Genomic DNA, 16,682 nt, shown 5'->3' on the forward strand with positions numbered 1-16,682 from the left:
CCCCACGTAATCATACAGAGGACCTTCCTGCTCTCTCCCTCTCAAAAGTGTCCTGGTTTGTATGATGAATTATACGGTCCACCTACTTATGTATCTTACGGATTTAGTATTATGTGAATGTATTACCTCTTCAAAAAATAAATAAAATATAAACTAAGAATAATACGGTGCCTTTAGACAGCAATGTAAGAGCAATTTCTCCTTGTATAATTTTGTGTTTTCTTAGTTTTTAAAGGAGGAGATAAATATCTAAGGAGCAATGCTTGTAAACTTGATTTAATCCATCCTGCACACTTGGGCCAAACTAATCTTATGAAGCACAGCTTTCATCATATCACTCCCCTTCTGAAACATCTTCTGAACTTCACTTTGAGCAAACATCCTCCCAACTTCTTTACTTGACCTTGAAGACTTGCCAAAGTAAGGCCTAAAGCAACCTTCCCCTTATGTTCTGAAACCTTAACTCTCAGCGCCTCTGTGACTGGCCTATTGTCCACTAAGTCCTCTGTGACTGGCCTATTGTCCCTAAGTCCACCTGATTCCTTCCTGCTTCTCTGTATTTGTTTTCCACTGTGTGATCTCCCCTGGGAATGTCTAGGAATGTCTTAATCCATCCACATTCTATCTGTCTTTCCAGGCACCATGCAATTCAAGTCCCACCTCTTCCTTAAAGTCCTACCCTGAACCACATTTATACTTTATATATTTTTTTTAATTTTGTTTTGTTTTGAGACAGAATCTCGCTCAGTCACCCATGCTGGAGTGTAGTGACGCAATCTGGGCTCACAGCAACCTCAGCCTCCCAGGTTCAAGTGATTCTCTTGCCTCAGCCTACCAAGTACCTGGGATTACAGGCACCTGCCACCACACGCAGCTAACTTTTGTATTTTTAGTAGAGACAGGGCTTCACCATGTTGGCTAGGCTGGTCTCGAACTCCTAACCTGAAGTGATCCACCCGCCTCAGCCTCCCAAAGTGCTGGAATTACAGGCGTGAGCCACTGCACTCTGCCTATACATTACATCATCAAGTTACAATAAAAACTTCTCTCCAACAGATTCAGTGTAAGCCATAAATAGATTCTGAAGATGTTATTAATTTTTTTTAAATTGTGAGGAGCATTTATTGTACGAGAAACTAGGACATAGAGTTGAATAAGAGGCTATCCCTACCATGGAAGTTCTCATAGAAACATCTAACAACTGCCACCATATCAACTTGCCCTCATACATCTGCCACTCTCAGCTGCTTGCAAAGAACTGCCTTCATTGTCAACATCACATATATAGACATACACACACACAAACACACACAGACAAACACACACTCCCAAGCCCCAAGCCTCTAGGATCATCCAACTCATGAGTTTTCCAATGTTGTTAATCCTCAAGAAAAAAATTAAAGATGCTTTATCTTCCAATCTGATGTATTATCTGCAACATAACATACCACTAATTTTATTCAGTTTTCTGTTATTTTTATTTGCTAATTTTTCCATGCATATACATCTAATCTAGGGAAGGAAATAATTCCTTACAGAGTAACTTATTATGGTACCTAATACAACACTACACATATGGTTAATACGTCTTTGTTCATTTGATTGCTCAGTATAATTCTTCTTGATGTTTAAGTGTGCCAAAATTTACAGTTGAATTATTACTCAGAACACATATCACATATGTCTGAGTCATTTACTTTCCAGAATCTCTCATACTTTGATTTCATTCCCAATCTCTTCATATTCTGTATGCATTAAAAAAAGACGATAGATAGATAAACAGATGATAGAGAGAGAGAGAGAGATGGATGCAGGCATGGTTGCATGTGCCTTTGGTCCCAGCTACTCAGGAGGCTGAGTGGGGAGGATCACCTGAGCCCGGGGATGTTGAGGCTGTTGTGAGCCATGATTACACCAGCCTGAGCAACAGAGTGAGACCTTGTCTCAAAAAAATATATATATATATACATATATATATATATGTCACATAGCACGGTACCAGATATTCATTTACTCATTTACTGAACATAATTGTTTACTAAGGGTCTGTTCTATGCATAAAGTGTGACCAAATCAAGGACCATGGTCTTTCCTATGAGGCTTACATCTTACTGAGGCCCATTTTAGGCAGTTGGTGAACAGACAGCAGTGAATTAGAGCCAGAACCCCAAACTCTGTATTTGAGTGCTCTCCCACTCTTTCAAATGGTGTATTTACTACACCGTAACAAATATCAAGCAGCATGCAGAAGCAAGGTGCAAATACAACAGACATCAGGATCATTCTGCAGGTATCATGGGGAGTGGAAAGAGTACAGGCTACAGAAGTAAAGAAAACCTGGGTTCAAAGTTGGGCTTTAGTACTTTACATATCAAGTTATATAAGCCTCTAAGCTTCAGTTATAGAATTTGTCAATACGAGGCTGGGCACAGTGCCTCACACCTGTAATCCCAGCACTTTGGGAGGCCGAAGTGGGCGAATCACTTGAGGTCAGGAGTTCGAGACCACTCAACATGGCGAAACCCCGTCTCTACTAAAAATACAAAAAAAATTAGCCAGGCGTGGTGGCACATGCCTATAATCCCAGCTACTGGGGAGGCTAAGGCAGGAGAATCACTTGAACCCAGGAGGCGGAGGCTGCAGTGAGCCGAGACTGTGCCACTGCACTCCAGCCTGGGTGACAAGAGTGAGGACTCTATCTCAAAAAGAAAAAAAAGAAAAAAAAAGAGTTTATCAAAACATACCTGAAAGTATCAGTGTGAGGATCAAAATACATATGTAAAATGTCTATCATCTGTCTGGCATAGTGTAGGAATTCAAAATAGATTCTCTCTTTGTCCATAATCAAATATAATCTAATCTGACAACACCACAGCATACGTAAAAGGCTGGATTTTAGATTTAGTAAAGGTCAACAGTAATTAGTTTACCCAAAATCACATGATAAAGACGGCTTTTTTTTTTTTTTTTTTGGAGACAGAGTCTTGGTCTATCACCAGGCTGGAGTACAGTGGCATGATCTCAGCTCACTGCAACCTCTGCATCCTGGGTTCAAGCGATTCTCCTGCCTCAGCCTCCCAAGTAGCTGGGACTACAGATGCACACCACCACGCCCAGCTAATTTCTGTATTTTTAGTAGAGATGGGGTTTCAGCATGTTGGCCAGGATGGTCTCGATCTCTTGACCTCATGATCTGCCTGCCTCAGCCTCCCAAAGTGCTGGGATTACAGGCATGAGCCACTGCACCTGGCCATAAAGACTTCTTTCATAAAATTTTCCCTACAGTATACATTTTTCTTTTTTTTTTTGAGGCAGAGTCTCTCTTTGACATCCAGGCTGGAGTGCAGTGGTGCAATCTTGGGCCACTGTAACCTCCACCTCCCGGGTTCAACCAATTCTCTTGCTTCAGCCTCCCGGGTGGCTGGGATTACATGCATGTGCCACGATGCCCGGCTAATTTTTGTATTTTTAGTAGAGACGGGGTTTCACCATGTTGGCCAGGCTGGTCTTGAACTCCTGACCTTAAGTGATCCACCCGCCTCAGCCTCCCAACGTGCTGGGATTACAGGCGTGAGCCACCGTGCCCAGTCCCTATACTATACATTTAGATATGTCCCCTTTTGGATAAAAATGACATTATTATAACATTATAGGAAAAAAACTTGCATTTTGAGTTTTTTCATTATAATACTAGTTTATATCTTTGGAATATCACTTGATTTCAAGAGAGAAATATATGAGACTATCACTAAAAATATATTTGTATATAATAATGTATTTTCTCATCAAACTATTAAGTAATGTAATAAATTCACAAGCAATAAGTTCAGCCACTGTTCCTTACCTCCCCAACCACATTTGGCCCCACTTCCTTATTAGTTCACAATAATCCAGTGACACTGCCCTTCTTTTGGCTCTTCAAAACTACCAGACTCTCCAGCATCTAGATGACATGCAGTACCATGCATTACTCTCTAATGCTAATCGGCTAATGCTTAACAGGATCCCACCCTAAATATATGGCCCTCAGAGATGCCTTCCCTGACCGACAACCCTGATAAACTTGGGCTCCACCATGTAGGGTGATGTGGAGAAACCTCCTGATGTCAGAGAAGCCTGGGTTCCAATCACTCATCTGACAACATGGAGTTACGCTACAGCACAGATACATGGCTGTGCAGTTACAGAAAAGTTCATACGCAGTGGATATAATTGGCAATAGTGTGTGTGCAATGGCTGGTTAAAAATATTAGCCAAGGCTTTCAGAAGTGCTTTCCCGTACAATCTCTGCTGAGAGGCTTAGGGAATTGTTAACATATTGCTGATAAGATAAGGGAAAACAACTCTCTTAAGGGGGACTCCCAGCATGGCCAGATTCTTCTGATTCTTTTCTTTTTTTTTGGAGATGGAGTTTCGCTCTTGTCACCCAGGCTGGAGTGCAATGGTGCGATCTCAGCTCACTGCAACCTCCGCCTCCTGGGTTCAAGCGATTATCCTGCCTCAGCCTCCTGAGTAGCTGGGATTACAGGAATGCAACACCACATCTGGCTAATTTTGCATTTTTATTACAGACAGGGTTTCTCCATGTTGATCAGGCTGGTCTCGAACTCCCGAACTCAGGTGATCCGCCCGCCTCGGCCTCCCAAAGTGCTGGGATTACAGGCATGAGCCACTGTGCCAGGCTGGCCTGATTCTTTTCAATCAGCTTTTATCTTTAGCTGTCAAACCACACTTTATGGAGATCTTTAGAAGCATAGTAATGGCCTGAGGTACACTGTTATTTATATATGTTCATAGCACCCTGTACTCTTCTTCGCAGTTCTTTTTATTTGCATGTAATAAATATTTTCTGCTGTTTGTTTTCCCTACTTAACAGCTGTAGGAAGATAAAGACTGTGCCTGTCCTGTTGCCTGCTTAATCTCCAGCCCCTACCACCATTCCCACCGTACAGTAGGAAACAGATGCGGTAACTACTTACTAGGTTGATGTGTAACTTAATTAAGGAATGAAAGATGTGTCCATGTGAAAGAAATACAGTGTGAGAGTTAAGCTTACTTAATGTAATACATGGAAAGTATATAAAGCAATGTTTGGCACATACCAAGCACTCAATAAATGTTATTTGCTCACCTAGAAGAAAAATCACCTGAGTAGGGTAACACAAGAGATAAAAGCTGTTATTGACTGAGAAATTATAAGGTTGAGCATATACTGTGTGGTTATCCCTGTTAGACCACAGTGCAATGTACTAAAGAAACTACAGTAATCCCCCATCTCAACAGTTTTTCATTTAATTCATTTTACCATTTGAATATAGAAATTTTTAAATCCCAGATCTTCTCACATATTCCTAATTGAGTTCAACACCCTTAAATAAAACCATTCACAATAAAGAATGTCTTGGCCATATAAGAGCCTATGGAATTGAGCAATGAGAGAAATGTCCATGCTCTAGTCTCTCAATGGATGGAAAGAAAACTGGTGCTCTTGAATATTTTAAGGAAAGGCCAGCAGGGTACAGCGGCTTATGCCTGTAATCCCATCACTTTAGGAAGCCAAGATGGCGTGAGTCCAGGAGTTCAAGACAAGCCTGGGCAACATAATGGGACACCATCTCTACAAAAAACTTAAAAATTAGTCAGGTTTGGTGCCATGCACCTGTAGTCCAAGCTATGTGAGAGGCTGAAGTTGGAGAATCTATTGAGCCCAGGAGGTTGCAGTGTGCCATGGAGGCTGCACTCCAGCCTGGAGACCCTGTCTTAAATAAAACAAAACAGGCTGGGTGTGGTGGCTCATGCCTGTAATCCTAGCACTGGGATTGGATCACAAGGTAAGGAGTTTAAGACCAGCCTGGTCAAGACGGTGAAACCATGTCTCTACTAAAAATAAAAAAATTAGCTGGTCATGGTAGCTGGCACCTGTAATCCCAGCTACTCGGGAGGCTGAGGCAGGAGAATCCTTTGAACTTAGGAGGTGGAGGCTGAAGTGAGCTGAGATCGCGCCACCGCACTCTAGCCTGGGTGACAGAGCAAGACTCTGTCTTAAAAAAAAAAAAGCAAAGCCCACACACATTTTTTTCTAAGACTTGTGAAAATGAAATGAAGATGAAAGTACAATAACTTTATATTTCAAGAAATTAAAACCCCAACAGTTGCTTTGAAATTAATAAAAAGTAAATCTCATCATGAGAAAATAGAGGCAAAGAGAAATAATTAATTAATAAGTAAAATTAAATAAAAGGAAGACTGCAAAAGACTTGAGGTCACTCTGTCTCAGTTTATTCCAACACTACAGCAAGCAATATTTCCTGAAGAATTAACTAGAAGAAGTGATTTGGAGAATGAACACCCACTGAAACAAGTTTTTTAAGGCCATCAATCTAGTTTGTTTTGAAATGGGTGTGTTCTAGCATTTTTATTTACTAGGCTTTCACACTTTTTTTCACTTTGTTTAACGTCATTCATATTGCTTTCCCCAAGAGTCTTTTTTTTAATCTAACCAACCACATTTTGGCCATCTAAATACTTGTTACGAACTCCCCAACCCACTATCAATGGAGAGGAATTATTATAAAATCAAATAATTATTTCACTGTCAGAATCTAAGGCACATGACAAATTAGATACATTTAAACCTAAGGGAGGCTTTACGCAACAAATTTTCAAATACATAACTACCTAGAATTTTCCAGAAGGAAAAAGAGACCCTCTGCTATGTATACATGGCAGATGAAGGCACTCTAGTAGAAATGGACATCCGTGGTCTAGTCTAGTCAACTGTTTTATTTCAAAGAAGGAATATTCCTAAATCACACAAAGGTGCCTATATTAAGCTTGAATAACATAATAAATGTGGAAAGTGTGCTCACCATCTGATCTATGGCTTCTTGCTAAAAACATTGCTCTTTTCCCTGTGGCCAAATTGATGTTTAGCCTCAATACATTTGTAATGAACACTTCCCATTTTACTTTCATAAGCATTCACTTTCCCTGGTTTCTTTCTAAAATTATTAATTTCAATGGCAAAAACAGCAATTACTTTTGCCCCAACCTAACAACTCATTTAATCCTATGGGTTAGTACAGAGTAAAATCCTTTTGGAATATGTCAGGGAAGAAATTATGAATATTCTAAGGAAGGATACCTACCTCAGGCCCTGTGATGTGCATCAGACCAGAAACAGCCGAGGCAACAGCATCATAACCAGCTCGCTGAGAAATTGGACCTGTCTGACCATACCCTAAAACAACAAAAATAAACATATTCAGCACCACACAGGGTGTGCTAAAACCACTGTACGATACAGTGTGTTAGAAACATTTGTATCCAGAAATCCTGCAGCATTTTGAGACTATTAAATCTATACTATTCCTTGAAGAAGGCAGTAAGAATTCATTATAGTGCTCAACCCCAGCTATTAATTTTTTTGGGGGATGGAGTCTCATTCCCGTCGAGCAGGGTGGAGTGTGGTGGTTTGATCTCGGCTCACTGCAACCTCCACCTCCCAGGTTCAAGTGATTCTCCTTCCTCAGCCTCCCGAGTAGCTAGGATAACAGGCGTGCACCACCACGCCCAGCTAATTTTTGTATTTTCAGTAAAGACAAGGTTTCGCCATGTTGGCCAGGCTGGTCTCAAACTCCTGACGTGAAGTGATCCACCTGCCTCAGCCTCCCAAAATGCTAGGATTCCAGGCGTGAGCCACCGCGCCTGGCTTACCCTGGCTATTCTTAAAAAAAACTCAGGCTGGGTGCGGTGGCTCACGCCTGTAATCCTAGCACTTTGGGAGTGCTAGGATTTTTTAAAGGCAGACTCCCTTTAAAAAAAAAAAAAAAAAAAAGGAAATAATTCAAAACCAGGCCCACATTCTCACATGCAATAATCAATTAGAGTTGAGTATTGCCTCTCCCCTCTACATAGGGCATAAATCCTCTGATTTGCCACAGGGTCCACCACTCTACTCCCATATGCCTCAGCCGGGTTTCACGTACTTCCCTGACTCCAACAGGTATTTACTACCCTTGCTTTGTACACAGTAATATACAAAGTTAAGCTAACATACAAAGTTAAGCAAAACAATATCTCCCTGAGTTCTATTTATGTATTGTCTCAAGTAAGCAAAGAAAACCTAAATGATTTTAAGATTTGGACATAAATAAACAATAACACCAACTAAGTGATTTTTAAGATTACAAAGAGAAGGTAGAGAAGGTGTCACATTTTTTTCTTTCTTTCTTTTTTTTTTTTTTGTGCCATCAGCAAGAATCAACAGAACACAGGAAAGATTTTCTTCTACCCCCCTCAGTCCTGGTGCTTATTGCTACATCATAAAAGTATCAGGCCAGGCGCAGTGGCTCACGCCTGTAATCCCAGGACTTTGGGAGGCTGAGGCGGGAGGATCACCTGCGGTCAAGAGTTCAAGACCAGCCTGGCCAACACAGTGAAACCCCGTCTCTACTAAAAACACAAAAATTAGCTGGATGTGGTGGTAGGTGCCTGTAATCCCAGCTACTGGGGAGGCTGAGGCAGGAGAACTGCTTGAACCCAGGAGGCAGAGGTTACAGTGAGCCGAGATTGCACCACCGCACTGCCGCCTGGGCAACAGAGCAAGACTCTGCCTGAAAAAATAATAATAAAAATAAAAATAAATAAAGGTTGTATCAGAAGCTACATAAATTTGTCTCCAAAACCTTCCTATCAAGCAGAGTGGCCCAATGAAGAGCTTTCCATACCCATCAGCTACTTGCTGATATTCCCTGCATATGCTGCTTTAGGAAGGCCATGAAAGGGTTGCCTGCAAGCCTTGTTTCTCCAGCCACCTGGAAGACTCTCCCTCAACCTTTTGTAAAAGAGCACCCTAGTTATATATGTTGCCACAGCGCTTATCACAATAGAAACACAATACCATTATTTGTTAGATTTATTTTGTCTCCTCCCTACTAAAGTGTATACTCCAGAATGTTTTTCTGTTTGGTTCGCTGCTGTATCCCCAGCCTCTAGAACAGTGTTCAATAACATTTATTCAAGGAATGAATGAGTGCAAAAATATTTTAGATAAAAATAATTTTTTGGCCGGATGCGGTGGCTCACACCTATAATCCCAGCACTTTGAGAGATCAAAGCAGGCAGATCACTTGAGGTCAGGAGTTTGAAACCAGCCTGGCCAACATGGTGAGACCCCGTCTCTACTAAAATTACAAAAATTAGCCAGGCATGGTGGTGCATGCCCATAGTCCAGCTACTTGAGAGGCTAAGACAGGAGAATCAATTGAACCCAGGAGGTGGAGGTTGCAGTGAGCCAAGTTCACACCACTGCACTCCAGCCTGGGCAATAGAGTGAGAGTCTGTCTCAAAAAATAAAAATAACAATAATAACAATAATTTTTTTCAAAAACAATCTATAAAAAGTAAATAAATAAAACCACAAAAGTGAGTGATAATCACCAATTAATCTATCCAGATGCATTCACCACCAGAAATGATCTTTGTCACAAATAAGAGTATGCAAAACAAACTCCACAGATAAAATTATCACTTAATATTAAGGAATTAAAATAATTCAAGATTATAATTATTGATGATTTTAAAAAGGTGTTAAAACATGTCTCTGCTTATGTTTTATCTTCGAAAATTTCAAATAAAAATAGATAGAATATATAATAAACCCATCAGTCAACTTCAATAATTATTCATGGTCAATTTTATTTCCACTATGCCCATTTTTCAATTAGAACTGTTACATGAAGAAAAAATAAAACCATTATCTTTTTCTTTTTTTTTTCTTTTTTGAGACTGGGTCTCACTCTGTCACCCAGACTGGAGTGCAGTGGCACCGTTGGGGCTCACCACAACCTCGACTGACTGTGTTCCAGCAATTCTCCCCCCTCAGCCTCCCGAGTAACTGGGACTACAGACACACACCACTACACCCGGCTAATTTTTGCATTTTGGGTAGGTATGGGATTTCACCATGTTGCCCAGGCTGGTTTTGAACTTCTGAGCTCAAGTGATTCACCAGCCTCAGTCTCCCGAAGTGCTGAGATTGAGCATGAGCTACCACGCCCGGCCACATAAAACCATATTGAAAAACCCAAACGTCTTGATTCAGGTAAATTACAGTTTTATCTCCCAATATCAATAACATAACGTATAAATTCTTAACTATTACTTTCTCAGTCTTTAGAAGAACAAACATGGGATATAAAGCAAATAAAGAGAAATAAACTATAAGTCAACATTCTCTGCGCAGAAATAACGCCAAGTTTTAGAAAATGAGTTCCAGGGAAGGCAGTGTGCTGCTGTAAAGGGCACCCTGGCCCGGGATTCCAGCCTTCAAAGCAATGGTTTTCAAACCACTGGTAGTCCCCAGCATAAAACAAGTCTCCAGGAACAGAAAGAAGCTGCCACCATCGGCAGGAAGGCCTGTGCACCGTGAACCACCTGTTATCTCAGCAGGAAGTCAACGAAAGGAATTAAGTTTCAGTTAACTCTAGGTTCGGAAAATCAGGTGCTTCTGGCCAGGAGTCCAAATCCCTCAAATGGGACAAACCCAGGTCCCTCACCATCAGTGCAACTCTAAAAAGACTCTTCTAAATAAAGGCCTGCAGGAAAAATTCTCTTTTTGTTCAGCTTAGAACAAGGGAGAGACACAAATATCCTAATTACTTTAAATTACAACTTCTAAGTATTTCTATTAAAGAGAAAAGGAATAGTTGCTCTCATTGGAAGCAGTAAGGTATAGGGAAAAAGGGGAGTTTCAGGATTAAAAAAAAATCTGGATTCAAATTATAGCTCTGCCAACTATTAAATCTTTGACAATTCATTCAATCTTCCTAAGTCTCAATGTCTTCATCCGTAAAACGGCAATATTCACATTTATCTCATAGATTTCTTATGAGGATTTAATTTGATTACATAACACAAGCAAAATGAATTTTATATTGAGAGCTAAATATGCATAATTACTAAAGATGCATTAATCAATGTACAAATAATATATTAGCTTACCTTTTCTACAAAATGTTGAAAATAACAAAAAGAAAACTACCCTGAGGTATGTCAAATGATGACAGTAGACATCTAAGCATTTAAATTATGTTGTTTAATAAACCATAAAAATTAAGATATTTTGTATGTGGAATCTTGCACTTGTTCATAATAGCAAAGAAGCTGACAATAATAATAATAAACGTGGCTGGGCGCCGTGGCTCTCGCCTGTAATCCCAGCACTTTGGGAGGCCGGGGTGGGTGGATCACTAGGTCAGGAGTTCAAGACAAGCCTGTCCAACATGGTGTAACCCTGTCTCTACTAAAGATACAAAAAATTAGCCAGGCATGGTGGCGCATGCCTGTAATCCCAGCTACTTGGGAGGCTGAGGCAGGAGAATTGCTTGAACCCGGGAGGCAGAGGTTGCAGTGAGCTGAGATCGTGCCATTGCACTCCAGCCTGGGCAACAGGGCAAGACTCCGTCTCAAAAATAATAATAATAATAATATACATATATATTCCGTAATAGGAGTCAAAAATTATTCCACGTTTTCACCTTATACTTGTAACTATTTAAATACTGACTACCAGTACTATCAACAAATATTTATGAGAATAAATAAATAACATTTTAAAGCAGAGAATGAACATCAAGATGGTATTTTACTAAGATTACTCTGTTGATGATGTGCAGAATGAAATTATTCATTAATAATTTAATGAAGAAGTAGAAAAAATGTTAAGGCTGGGATCCAGATAGTTCCTTTAAATTTTATTTTTAGCTTTACAATTCCAAAAACAACTATGATTAAAATCTAAATTAAAGAGGAAAAATGTATGCATGTCAATTCTACTTTATATTCAAGTAAAGAGCCAAGAAAAATCAGGGAAGTTATGGAAAATCAGAGAGGAACACCCAACACACATTTTCTTTCTCTTTCTCCCTCTCTTCCACTTAGTAATTCACATTCATTTTAAGGAGCAACCTCGCCATCTTGTGGCATTTATGGACACTGAAAGCAAAACGTGAATTTCTAGACGTTGGTAAAAATGTACAGGGAGGAAGCTAAGGGAAAAGATTTATTATATCTTAATATTTTCCCTGAGCGCCATATGATCTGGCCTGCCTACCCCGTTTTTCTTCTTAATTATGTCTGACTTTGTGTTTTCCCTCTCTCCCATCAGTGCTCAACACACTGTCTTGTTAATGGTTATACTTTTGGAGGTCACAGGTCCCTTTGACAAACTGGTAAGAAGCTATGAACTCTCCTCAGAAGAAAGTAATTGAATACATGCTCATACTCTTAGAACCCTACCCATTAACCCCTGTTGCCCTGGGTTAAGAGTCAGGTTAACGACCTTCAGTAGGTCATCACTGCTCCAGGCCTGGAGAACCTCAATTATCAAAACAATTCTCCCGACAGGGAACTGTTCAAGGACAGCTTTGAGGCTTCCAAGCAACCAAGAGACTCAGGATGAGGCTTTCACTTGATAATAAAAGGAAAAGAGAGAACAAAATAAAGTATCTCTCATCTAGACTATTTCATTAGCCACCTGTTTCTGCTCTCCTTACCTCATTTTTGACTCTTGTGATCACAGTGATTGACTGATTGATTGATTGAGACAGGATCTTGCTCTGTTACCCAGGCTGGAGTGCAGTGGTGTGATCTTAGCTCACTGAAGCCTCAAACTCCTGGGTTGAAGCAATCCACCTGCCTCAGCCTCCCAAGTAACTGTGACCACAGGCATGCACCACCACATCCAGCTAATTTTTAAAATTGTTTGTAGAGATGTGGTGTTGCTTTGTTGTCCAGGCTAGTCTTGAACTCCTGGGCTCAAGCAATCCTCCCACCTCAGCTTCCCAAAGTACTAGGATTACAGGCATAAGCCACCACGCTCAACCATACAGTGACCTTTTGAAAAGGTAAATCAGTGCACTACTTTCCTGCCTAAAGCTTTTTAAGGGCTTTCCAAGTCACTTAAAATAAACCTCCACTCTTTATCCTGGCTTAGATGGCCCCACGTGGCTTGGTTACTATCTACTCTTTGGCCTCAGCTCGTTTGTTTTCCCAATGCCATATCTTGGGTCCTGATGTTGTTTTTAGTGTTCTCCACAGCTTATTCCCAAGGTGGGGACTTTGCACTACCTAGGATGTACTTCTCTCCAATCTTCACATGGCTTGCTACTACATCCTCCTCAGAGAAGCTTTCTCTACCACCCAATCTAACATAGACTCCTAGGAATTCTCTAGCATTTTATGATATTTTCATTCTCTCTAAAGTACTTATCACCAGTGGATACTTTTATCTTTTTGATGGATATCTCTCTCCTCTAGAATGTTAGTACCCTGAGGCCTGTGACCAAGGTGACTGTTCTCTGCAATATCTTTAGCACCTAGAATAACGTCTACCAGTAACTTAGCAAAAGCATGTTTAATAAATGAGTGAATGTGAATATATAAGTCTGGGAATAAAAACAACACTTGTTACAACCGGCAATAGGACAGAGATAAACCTCTACTCCCTCCAGTGATGTCTGAAATAACCTATTGAGGGTAGAGGACTCCCGGCAACTGAGTTTCTGAAGTTCAACTGTTGACATTCCCCAACAGTCCATATTTGGTCCTCTCTCTTCTCATTCTCATCTCTCTAATGAATCTCATCCCTTCTAAACAAGATACTGGAAGTCCCCATATCTAGAATAACAATGACAACATTTATCAAGTTATTGTGCATTAGACACTCTGTTAGACTTTTGTCAATTCGATTGTTTAATTCATACAACAACTCTATGAATTATCCCCTTTTTACAACTATAACTGAGACATGGAAAGGTTAACTAACCTACTCAAGGTCACACAAATAGGAAGTAACAGAGCTTGGATTTGAACCCAAGTCTGGGTCCTTAAATAAAAAGATGTTTATATATATTTATGCATGTATGGACATCTCCACCAGAAAGTCCAAGGGAATGCAAGCTGAGAACCCCTAAGCAGAAGTTATCCCACTTAAGTCACACTCATATGCCACCAACCCAGACTGCTCCTTCTACATTCGCTAATTCAAACTGAAGGAAACCTAAGGGCCATCCTGGACTCTATTCTTTTACTTCCTGCCTATATCCAATTGATCACTAATTTCTAATTATTTGACCTGCCAAATAATTCCCAAATCCATCCAGCCTCTCATGTCCTGCGATAGCCTGCTTACCACTTCCCCTGTCTCAGTTTATTCTTCATGTGGTTACAAAAGCCTTTCAAATTTGTAATTCTAATCAAGACATTTCCTTATTGAAATTCTTAGGAAATTGCCCGTAGGATAAAAATAACGGTTCCTTAGCATGACATACTGAATTGTTTGTGACCTAGCCCCCACTCACTCCCTATATCTTATCTCTGGCCACCCCTTGACATGCATACTTAGAATAGCCGTTCTTCAGATATTCAAACTCTTTAATTCCTCTGGGCCTCTATACATGCCATTTCACTTGTGATCCTCATCTCCATTGTTTGTCAGTTCAAGGACAGCTCAAACCTAGCACTCTTTAAGATATAGACCTGGTCAATGATAAGTTACTAGAGACAAGAAAGAAGCAGGTTTCAAAGAGGACTAAGACCTATCCTGGTAATGAGGTCAAAAACAGTGTATATTTAAAAGTAATACCATTGTTATTAGCTAGAAGGCTAAGATTAATATTCTAAGCAACTACAGAAACTCCAACAATAGACTGTTTACCTGAAAGGAGAACAAAATGCAATACAATGTTTCATAGTAAGTAATGTAATTCTTCAAAATGTATATACATATCTGGATTCTGTTTATTTCTCTACTCATTTTCTAGTGTAGGATGTTTCTGAATTAAAATGATGAGGTATAAACTCCTGATGCTTTTTTTTGTTTGTTTGTTTGAGACAGAGTCTTGATCTGTCACCAGGCTGGAGTGCAGTGGCACGATCTCGGCTCACTGCAGCCTCCACCTCCCAGGTTCAAGCGATTCTCCTGCCTCGGCCTCCCCAGTAGCTGGGACTACAGGCATGCACCACCAAACCCAGTGAATTTTTGTATTTTTAGTAGAGATGAGGTTTCACCATGTTGGCCAGGATGGTCTTGATATCTCCCGACCACCTGATCCACCCGCCTCAGCCTCCCAAAGTGCTGGGATTACAGGCGTGAGCCACTGCACCAGGCCTTTTTTTTTTTTTTTTTTTTTTTTTTGAGATGGAGTCTCACTCTATTGCCCAGACTGGAGTGCAGTGAAGCAATCTCGGCTCACTGCAACCTCCACCTCCCAGGTTGAAGCCATCCTCCTGCCTCAGTCTCCCGAGTAGCTGGGACTACAGGAGCATGTCACCATGCCCCGTTAATTTTTGTATTTTTAGTAGAGACAGGGTTTCACCATGTTGGCCAAGCTGGTCTTGAATTCCTGATCTCAGGTGATCCACCTGCCTTGGCCTCCCGAACTGCTGGGATTACAGGCACAAGCCACTGCACCCAGCGCATATTCTTTTTTAGTATTTATTTTCTTATCCATCCACTAAAAAGGCCTAGAATCAAAGACTAACCCAGTATCACTGAGATTCCTACTATCAGACAGTGGTATGTAAATACCACTTCCCACTAAGAGGAACTAACAGTCCTTGAAGAAATGGCTGATTCCAGGATGGGGCAGGAAAGGTACAAAATGTTCCTGGAATATCTTGTTTTACCAGAAATCAAGGAAGCTATCAAAAATTATTGGTCATGTCAAAAAGATGCAGAAGCCAACCCGGAAAGGCCTTTACTGGCCTGAGAATGTGAGCATCAAGAAGGATAATAATTGCAATAAATTGAAGCACATCAAATATGCTCAATATTGTGGGTTCATAATGATTTTTTTTATTTTATTATTATTATACTTTAAGTTTTAGGGTACATGTGTACAATGTGCAGGTTTGTTACATATGTATACATGTGCCATGCTGGTGTACTGCACCCCATAATGATATTACAAAAAAATAGCCATCACTGGTAAAGCCTAGGGGAAAATTCATTATTATGACAATTGGTAAGTAAAGGGAATGTGCATCTCTCCTGCCTATACCTCAGGGTAATCAAATACTTGATGAGAGAAAGAGTCCCCTTACAAAAGTTTCCCAACTAATATATGAAGAAGGAATGATAGAACTAGAATAGCACATTTTGTAATTCCTAATAAATTCGCAGAGCTGGGAAATCATCATCAATGCCTGCCAACATCACAGAGAAAGTAATGTCCAGCCACTATATGCCTCTTAGTGGAACTGCACACCACTTTCTATGAAGTATTTTTGGCCAAAAAAACAAAACAACAAACACACACACACACACACACACACACACACACACAAACCTGAACAAGTTATAGATCAGTTTATAAAGAACAAAAAAAAATTAACATCATAGGAATTCAGCAAAATCAAAAAACACAACAGAATAAATTAACTGGTTTTTAAACAAATAAATTTCAAGAAAAAAGACTGAGAAGGAACTATAAATTTAAAGTCTTAAGAAATATATAACTCAACTACTATGATTACTTTATTCGGATCCCAATTCAAATTACCAGCTAAACAAAAGAGAGAGAGAATTGGGAAAAATCTGAAAAACAACTGTATATTTAATGATATTAAGAAATAATGACAAAAAAATAAAGAAAGAAAGAAAGGCCGGGTGCAGTGGC

General features: G+C 40.1%; 1 protein-coding gene across 5 annotated transcripts in view; it reads right to left on the reverse strand.

Annotated features, from left to right (window-relative positions):
• The window catches only part of SUGCT (succinyl-CoA:glutarate-CoA transferase), a 735,535-nt gene that overhangs the window by 625,149 nt on the left and 93,704 nt on the right, over positions 1-16,682 (reverse strand). For all 5 annotated transcript variants that reach the window (XM_054497215.2, XM_054497218.2, XM_063667374.1 and 2 more), the window contains one exon: positions 7,149-7,240. In XM_054497215.2, the coding sequence (XP_054353190.1) occupies positions 7,149-7,240 (92 nt within the window). The remainder of the gene's footprint in view (positions 1-7,148; positions 7,241-16,682) is intronic.

The sequence above is a fragment of the Pongo pygmaeus genome, chromosome 6 (assembly GCF_028885625.2).
Source record: "Pongo pygmaeus isolate AG05252 chromosome 6, NHGRI_mPonPyg2-v2.0_pri, whole genome shotgun sequence".
In the NCBI taxonomy this organism is placed as follows: Eukaryota; Metazoa; Chordata; class Mammalia; order Primates; family Hominidae; genus Pongo; species Pongo pygmaeus.